At 18.4% G+C, this 10,490-nt stretch overlaps 2 protein-coding genes across 2 annotated transcripts; both read left to right on the top strand.

Moving 5' to 3' along the window:
• Positions 1-287: 287 nt before the first annotated feature.
• Positions 288-2,986, top strand: PGSY75_1448400 (putative ubiquitin-protein ligase; the record flags this gene model as incomplete). Its single annotated transcript, XM_018788169.1, has 2 exons — positions 288-496; positions 637-2,986. The coding sequence occupies 2 exons, from the start codon at positions 288-290 to the stop codon at positions 2,984-2,986; spliced, it is 2,559 nt and encodes an 852-aa protein (XP_018639541.1).
• Positions 2,987-5,669: 2,683 nt separating this feature from the next.
• On the top strand, positions 5,670-10,172 carry PGSY75_1448300 (hypothetical protein; the record flags this gene model as incomplete). Its single annotated transcript, XM_018788168.1, has 1 exon — positions 5,670-10,172. The coding sequence occupies one exon, from the start codon at positions 5,670-5,672 to the stop codon at positions 10,170-10,172; it is 4,503 nt and encodes a 1,500-aa protein (XP_018639540.1).
• Positions 10,173-10,490: the final 318 nt, after the last annotated feature.

Raw genomic sequence — 10,490 nt, 5'->3', positions numbered from 1 at the left:
TTTTTTTTTTTAAAAAAATTGTAAAAAAAATTTCAAATTTTTTTTTTTTTTTAAAATTTAATTTATTTAAAATTTAATAAAAAAAAATTATTAAATTATTTTTTAAAAAAAAAAAAAAAAAAAAAAAAAAAAAAAAAAAAAAAAAAAAAAAATGTGTATATTATAATATATATTATCTTTTTTTTTTTTTTTTTACTTTTTCTTTTTTTATATTTTTTTTTCTGTGTGTACTGTTTTTTATTATTTTCTTTATTTTTTTTTTGTAAGATGTTTTAAAAGGTGGAAGCATGTATACATTTTCTAGTTATTTTAAGATATACTACATATACATTATATTAATCATTTTATGTTTTGAAAAAAAGGTTTATACTGATGATAATGTTAAGAAGTTGAATGAGATAAGAGACGAATTTGTTGAAGCATATGATTTATTGGATAAAGCTGAATATGAAAAATCTTTTAGCATATTAAAAAACTGTGTACATTATGATATAAGGTAAAAAAAAAAAAAAAAAAAAAAAAAAAATTTATATATATATATATATATATATTTATTTATTTATATGTTGAGGTAACATATATATATGTACCATTTTAATTATATATTCTTTAATATTTGTATGTGTTTCCTTTCAGGTGTCTAACATTGAGTGGTATATTTTATTACCTAGGTTTAAAACCTGTGAATAGAAATGTGTGTAATGCACTATATATATGGAAAGTGTGTGCTGATTATGGTAGTTCAGATGCCCAATTTTATTTAGGTGTGATGTACTCTAATTATTTTTCCCTACCAAATTTATATTCCTATTATTATAAAGAAAATGAAATAGAAAATAATTTGATTTTATTTAGGACCTATTTATTTTTAAAAGCTAAAAATCTTGAAAAACAAATTGCTGACTGTCTTCATAATAAGAAAGATGAATATGATAATTATGATGATGATAATTATTATTATAATGATACTACAAATGATAAAGATGAAGATATTTATAAAAAATTTAGGAATGTACCTATCATATATTTTAATAAAAATAATGAACTCATCTTAAAAATTAAAAATATAAAATACAATATAGATGAACTTGAGAATTATTTTAAAAATTTAAATAATTTTCCAAATGAAAGTAAAAATAAAAATGATAATTCAATCTATAATGAATTTAATATGAATTATATTAGAAATCATAATTTAAGTTTATTATATTTTTATAGTAGTAGCCTAGGCAATCATCCAGCTAGTACATTAACCCTAGGAGTTAAATATATGAATGGGTATGGTGTAGAAAAAAGCTGTGAAGCTGCCTCAAGATATTATTTAAAACTAACCAATGAAATATTTAATTTTAATGAGAAGAATGAATTTGAAATAGTTGATTTAATAAAATTGAATGTACCTTATTATGATAGATATAATATGAATAATAAAAAAATTAAAAGTATTGAAATTTTTCTAGAATCATCTTTACATGAAAATCATAAAATATTAACAATGATTGCTAGACGATATTTAATAGGTATAGATGGAATTGAAAAAGATTATAAAAAAGCTCATAATTATTTAATAAAAGCATCAAAATATAATAATTCAGAAGCTATATCTTTATTAGGATATATATACTTATTAGGTCTAGGAGTACCAATAAATTATGATAAAGCAATGGAATATTTTATAAAAGGAAATAAATTAAATGATTCATTAAGTCATAATGGTTTAGGATATATGCATTTTTTTGGATTAGGTAGTTTTAGAAAAAATACGAATTTAGCATTTTATTATTTTGAATTAGCATCTAAAAATAATTTATCATCAGCACAATTTAATTTAGCATGTATGTATTTAAGTGGAGTAGGAGTATTACAATCATTTCAACATGCTTTTTTTTGGTTTTATAAATCTTTAAATAATGGAAATTTATTAGCTGCATATGTAATTGGTTTTATGCATTATAATGGAATTATAGCATCAAGAAATTGTAAATTAGCTGTATCACTATTATCAAAGGTAGCTGAAAGTAATTCTTTTGTATTAAATACAACTAATAAAATTATAAGGTATACAGAAAAAGGTAGAAATAAAGAAGCATTATTTTTAATGGCTCTACTTGCTGAAACTGGAAATTTACAATCACAAGTTAATTTATCATATCAAATACAAACATCTGATTTTCCTCTTTTCTTACCTTCTAATACACATACCAAAAAAATATATGCAAGTAGATATCTAGCAATGGCTTCAGAACATAATGATTTTAAATCATTATACACATTAGGAGATTATGCTTATAAGGGATATGGTTTGTATGTTCATATATATCCAAAAAATAATTTGCCTCCTAATCAATTTTATGATCTAACAACAAATATTAACATATATCAAAGGGAAAAATCAACAAATAAAATGAAAAAGGAAGAATATTTTAAGAATGAAAAGAACCAAACAAATCACATCAACAAGAACATGAACAATAATTATAATATTAATAATAATTATAATAATGATAATATCAATAAAGATAATAATTCTAATTATACATATCAAAGCAGTAATGCTTATCAAAAACATGTTCCTCTTATTCAAAATTTTGATAAAATAATATCAACCGATTTTGTTGATGAAGAAGGTAATATTTTTAATGATAAATGGAGATTTAATTATTACTTTAAATTTTCTTTTAATCAAGTAGATTATGAATTAGCATATCATCATTATAAAAGTATCATTTCATATTATCCAAGCAATTTTCATGTTATTCAAACAATTTCAAGAGCTTGTTATAATCTAGGTTATATGCATTATTATGGTATAGGAGTATCTAAAAATATTGAAAAGGCTCTAATTTATTTTAACTCTTCTATTAAAATTTACCCATCATATAAAGTACCTTCTCTATTATTTGTTCTCTATATATATTTTCATAAATATCTATATCATTTTAAAAAAAAAATTAATAACTTCAAAAAGTATTTTTCCTTCTTCTAATTAAAATGTAAAACAAATATCACAACAAAAATAAAATACAATCAATATGTGCTACACCATTTTATTTTTTTTTTTTTTTTGAAAATATAATATATATATATATATATATATATATATTTCTTGTGAGGCATAAATAAATAAAAATAATTACACATTTGATATAACTTTAAATATATTATAAATAATGATGTGTAAATTGTATTATTTTACAAATTTTTTTTCATATGTTATCTTAACTACCAAACAAAGATATAATAATGAAAGTGTATAATGCACATTATCATTTTTTTATTACATTTATAATATTACTATATTTTTTTTTTTTTTTTATTACATTTTACATTATTATTTATTTTGTTTATGTATATAATATATTACTATATATATAATAACATATACAATATATATATATATATATATATATATATATATATATATATATAAACGTACATGAAAATATAAATATATAAGGTTATTATTTTTATTATGTATAATAATTCTTAGATAACACATATGTATTATTTATATATAAAAATCATAGTATCAAAAAGAAAATACTATAAATTGGCAATATATTAATATATAAAAAAAGAACAAAAAAGAGCTTTTAATATATATATAATATTATCTTTATGTATATATTTACATACATAATATAATTTTTGTTGTAATTATTATTGCAATTTGTTGTATACATATCCAAGAAAAGAAATATAATTTTATATTAAACATAAATGTATATTTTATTTATAAAATATATATTTTATTTTATTTTTATATTATTTTTTTTTTTTGGTTTTCATATATTAAAAAATTTAAAAAAACGAATGGTAGTATTTTTTTCTTTAAATAATATTTATTATTTTTTAAATTTTATATTAATTCTTTTATAAAACAAAATATTTATTATTCACATTTTTAAAGAAATTTTAGTACATGTATATATAAATATTTTATTAAACATATATTTTTATTTCATATATATATATATATACATATATATATACATACATACATATATTATTATATATATATAATATATATATATTATTACATAAAATTTTTTTAATTTTTAACATATAAATGAGAGTTTGAACAGAAAAAAAAAATAAAAATAAAAATAAAAAAACAAATTAACTCTCTTACCCATTTGTATATTAAAAGAACAAATTATTAATAATATTTTTTTATTATTTTCTTTTTTTAATACATTTGTTTTTTATTCGTTTTATATTTGTTTATTATTTTTTTTTCTTTTTTCTTTTTTTGTTCTGCTTCCAAAAAAAATTCTAATATTTTCAAGAGCTATAATTTTGTTTATGGCATAACATAAAGAAAAAAAATTTTAAAGGATAAAAGAAAAATTTATACAAATATATAAATATATAAAAAATATATATATATATATATTTATTTATATATAATATGTAAGGAGAATTATGAAATGAAGCTATTTCGTTTTTTAAATATTATATAAGATATATATATTTATATATATATATATATATTTATTTATTTATATTTTACTTTTTATTTTTTTGTAAGGTAGAAAAACGTGTATATTTAATTGAATTTGTATTATATTCTAGTATAGACCTGTAAATAATATAGAATATATATATTTATTTAATGCAATTACATTCCATTTATTTGATAGGATATGAATTATTTAATGTTTGTTATCCTCAAATGGTATGAAATATACATGTGTTAAAAAAAAAAAAAAATAAATATATATATATATATGCTTTCAAAGTTATATATAAATATAAATTGATGAATATCAGAAAATATTGGAATATTATTTTAGATACATATACATATTTATATTTATTACGTTTTATTTTGTTTGCATAGAATAGTTGTAAATAATATATTACTTTTAAATTTTTTGGTTCAAAGTGTATTATTATTTATTTATTTTATTTTTTAAATAACATGTTTGTGTATTTTCACATAATATATTGAAAATATAGTACATAATAAATGTTCTTTTGAAATTTTTTATTTTTTTATGAATTCACACTTTTTATAATAAATAATTTTATGTGTAAAATGTCTGTATGTATATATTTATAAACATACGCACACATTAATATATGAAATCAAATATATGTATATATATATATATAATACATACACCTTTATTAATTTTTAAATTTTAATCACAAAAAAAAAAAAAAAAAAAAAAAAAAAAAAGAAACAAAATAAGAAATAAAATAAGAAAGAAATAAAATAGCAATAAAATGTTTTGTGTGTACAGAATAAATACCTGGATTAAATAAAATAAACACAATTAAATAGGAACAAGGAAATAAATAAATAAATATATATATATATATATATATATGTGTATATATTATAAAATAAAAAAGGACGTGCCAAGTTAAAACTTTTAAATTTAATTCATATATATAATATATGAACACCACAGAAATAGGGATACACACACATATATATTAAAGTATATATATATATATAAGACACTTATTATATATATATATATATATATATATATAATTTTGTCCAAAAAAATATATATAGTTTTTTCAATTTTTGTGAATTATATCACATAAAGGTTATACATATATATATATATATATATATATATATATATTTATATTTATATATATATATTTTTATTTTTTTTTTAAATTGCTTTTCATATATAATGTGAAAATCAATGGCTACTATCGAAAAAAATAAAAACGTCGAAAGTGAAATAAATGTTTTTTATAAAAATGAAAAGAAAAGTAAATCAACGAAAGTAAGAGAGCATAGTTCTATTATGAACGATGAAAAAAAAGAAGTTGAGTTTAATAGTTTAAATGAAAATATTAAGGAGAAAAGTTATACAAATGTAATTAATATGAACAGTCAGGTGGGTGGTGTTACTAATTTATCTGATGAAGTAGACAAATTTGGGAAAGTCTCTAAAACGGGAAAAAACATAAAAGGAGGTAAATCCTCCAAAGGTGGAAAAAATGAAGACAACAAAAATAGCAGTACTAATAGTACTAATAGTAATAGTAATAGTAATAATAGTAATAATAATAATAATAATAGTAATAATAATATGAATGATGGTGATAATAAAGGCAGTACTAATTATATACATAATATTAATGACAGGAATAATTTGAATTATATAAATATACCAAATGATAATAAAAGGAATACAGAAGGATATGATGATAATATTTTAAATGATGAAGGTAACTTAAGTGATGAAGGAGAAGAAGTAGAAGAAGAAAATGTATATGAAAAAGATTTAATTCTTCAAAGATATAAACATGGTATTAATATATTTCTTAATTTTAGTGATATAAGACAAAGAAATAAAATTATTGATTTCTATTCTGAATGTTTAGATAAATATAAAAATGAATGTAATTTTGTTTATTATCAAAATTATAATAATACTAATAATGTTATCATTAATGATACTATAGATATGAGTCCAATAAATACAAAATATTTTATGAACGAACAATTAGATAATATGAATAATCCATACAATTCAAATGATAAATATGTTAATTCAAAAAATAAAAATTTAATAAAATATGCAAATAATAATATGACAACTATAAATAATAATGTAAATACAAATGAAAACATGAACATAAATATAAATGCAAATATAAACACCAATATAAATAATAATAATAATAATGATAATAATAATAATTTTAATATGTATAATATGTATAATAATGCTTATCCTAATGATCCTTTGAACAATGCAAATAATTCACTCTCAACTATGGATGATTTTAAAAATTTCGATTTACAAAAAAAAAAACAAGAATCTCTAGACCCCTTATTGAAATGCATTAATTCGTTATCAGATCGAATTAATCTTCAACATTTAGTAGGAGATCCCACCACTTATTTTAAAATAGGAGGAGGAGACATGTTTTATGATATTAATGATCCTTTTTTAGATGATGAAGAAATGTACAATGAATTAAATAAAACAAAGAATGAAATTATATTAACAAGACAAATAGAAGATGAATATAGTGTTTGGAGTGGAGATATGTCAGATGATTATATAGATATCAATCCTGATTATTTTATATCTTTTTATAGTTCAAAATGTAAATATGTTTTTACAAGTGATGACGAGGAAAAATTAGAAAAAAAACAAAAACAAAAGATTAATGACAAAAGTGAAGAACAATCAAGAGGGAAGTATGATGAGGACATTATTAATATTGATTCTGACAACAGTAATAATAATAACAATAATAATAATAAATATAATAATAATAATAATAATAATAATAATAATAATAATAATAATAATAAATATAATAATAATAAATATAATAATTATAATAATAATAATTGTAATGATGATATGATAAGTTGCTCATCATATTCTGGATACGATTCGACAGACGATGGTACACTTGATAAATGTAACTTTAAAGGAAATTTTGAGAAATATAAATACGATTTTATTATTTATTCAAGTGATGGTGATTTAGATTCTTGTTCGTCATCTGATGAAGAAGAAGAACATTCAGATGAATCAGATGCATCCGAAGAAGAAATCATATTTAATCCTTTCGCTTGGAAAAAGTTTGAAAAACATATTCCTTGTGAATTTATTGAATTATTTGAAAAAATGGAAAAGCAACTAGATATGTTACCACTTGAAGCAGATATATCAGAAATAAAACAGATCATAAAAAAATATATATATAATATATTTTCACAAGTAGTAAATAAATGTAAAAATGTAATACATCATTTTGATAATCATTTAAATGATTTTTTAGAAATCGACATAAAATTATTAAGATGGCTAACAACTATAATGATTAAAACATCTAATTCTTTAAATGATATAGATATATGTAGAATGTGGTTTGAACAATTATTTTCATATAATACACGTGTATATGTAGAATATGAAAAAGAATTTATTGCAAGAATAAAAACATCTAAAATTTTTGAGAAGAATAATAAACAATATATGAATGATTTGTTGAATAATATAACTTTATGGAGAAAATATCAAGAGGACAAAGAAAAAGAAAATTTATCAAAGGACATGTCTGAAATTAATAATATACCTGACTCTAGCAATAATACTACAACAAATAATAATAATAATAATAATAAAATTGCAAAGAAGAATAAAAATAACAATAACAACAATAATAATAATAATAATAACAATAATAATAATAATAATAATAATAATGAAGCCAAGGAGGAAAATCAAAATAGTTTTATAAAGAATGAAGATAACTATGAAAATAATAGAGAAACAAATTGTAACACATATAATAATAACTATAGAGGTAATAGTATAATAAAAAATAACAACGATAATATTTTAAACTTAGAAAATAAATCTAGTCAGTCTAATTGTATATTAAATAATGTGAAAAAAGGAGAAAATTCATGTGAACAATTTAAAACCAAATTTATGAACATTAAAAAGGAATCTGATAATAATGATAACACATCTTTATATTTGTCAAATCATAGTACCATGGTACAGTTGGATAACGATAAGTTTATATCTGATGAAGGTACTACAGGTAATAATATGAACATAACTAGAAACAATAACAATAATATTAATAATAATAATAATATGAAAATTCGTAATGTATATAATAAAATGGATGATAATAAAAATAATAGTAGCAAAGATGAAGAAGATACAAATAATGATGATGATACACTCGAACCTGACAATTCTATACATGATAATGATAATAATAAGAAGAATAATAATGAATATAATGTAGAACTTGAAAAATATTTTGATATTCTATCAGATATTTCTTTAGATATATTAAATTATATTAAAATGTATACAAAACAAAAAAATTTTTTAAAAGAAATGATATCAGCTGGTTTTGAGGCACTTGTAGAAAAACAATATAAATTTTTTATGAAATTACCATATATTACTGTATCAGAAATGTTAACAAATTTATTTAATTTCAGATACAAAAGAAATATTTCAATAGCTTATGATTATGTGGAAGGCTTAATAGATTTTTATCAAGACAAATATAAAATTGATATATCATATGAAAGAGGAAGAAATAAAAAGGTTTTCTTATTTGATACTAGCGTTATGCAGAAATTAAATAATGTATATTATAAGAATAAAAATAATACAATAAAAGATAAAAATACATCAAATAATATTTCAAAAGATGAAAATAAAGGAAAAAATAATAATATAACTAATAATAAACACAATATTGATGAAAGAAATAATATTAATAAAAAAAAAAATATTCATAATTTCAAAAGTGATATAGAAGCAACAATAGATATTCAAAGTAATAAAAATTATATTACAACAAATAAAAAACATGGTCTTATAAAAAATAATGATATCATAAATAAAAAAAAATTAAATGATAATTATAAAAGTAATTCAATTAGTTACTATGTCGAAGATAATCATCGTCATCAATATAAAAAGGATATTAATAAAAATAAAATCGATAATACAAAATGTGCAAACGGAAATGAAATTGTTATTTATTCGGATGATGAAAGTTATGAATATGAAGATGGTGTTAATTATAGTGATGCTGATGGTTATGATAATATTGATGAAGAAGAAAAAAGAAAACAAAAAAAAAAACATAATCACGAAAAAAGTCGCAATTTTAAACATAGCATTACAAATAATAGTAACGTCACTACTGATATTACTAATTTTTTTGATAACTTATCAAAAGAAGAAAAAAAAATATATAATCATAATAATTATAATAGTACAGCTAGTAGTATTATTAGTAGTAATCCAACTACAAAATATAATATGAAAAATATTAATAATTCGCTTATTTCTCAATATATCTATCATAATACAAATTCTGCAGACATTGTAAAAGCTGTTCATACAAGTAATAACATATATCATAATAAATATAAAAAAAAAAATAAATATGATGATGATCATAATTTTATTGTATCAGATGACAAAACTGATATTAATTTAAGATATAATATGAATGAACAAAATAATTTATTTAAAAAGAGAAAATTAAAAAATGATTACATACCAAATATCTATAACAAAAATAATAAATATCATGAAAAGGATAAAAGAAAATCTATGGATTCAAATAATAAGATACAAAAGACACAAAATTTTATATGCATTATATCATCTGAAGAGGAAAATGGTTGTTAACATATTAAAACGTAAAATAAAAAAAAAAATAATGATAAATCCACATAATATGATAAGGATGTATTATAAATCTAATATATTTTTCTAACAAGTCTTCCATAAATATATATATATATATATATATATATATATATTTTATTTTATTTTTTTTTTCTTATTATTAGCGTATATTATGAGAAAATATTGACTTTGCAATTATTTTCCACACATTTGTATTTTTGTATTATTTTTTTTTTTGTACATATATATATAATATGTATATGTCTCAAATGAAATATATATATATATATATTATATATATGTATATTTTATTTTTCT

This window comes from Plasmodium gaboni, chromosome 14, assembly GCF_001602025.1.
Source record: "Plasmodium gaboni strain SY75 chromosome 14, whole genome shotgun sequence".
NCBI lineage: Eukaryota > Apicomplexa > Aconoidasida > Haemosporida > Plasmodiidae > Plasmodium > Plasmodium gaboni.
This window is presented reverse-complemented; position numbering and strand designations above follow the sequence as displayed.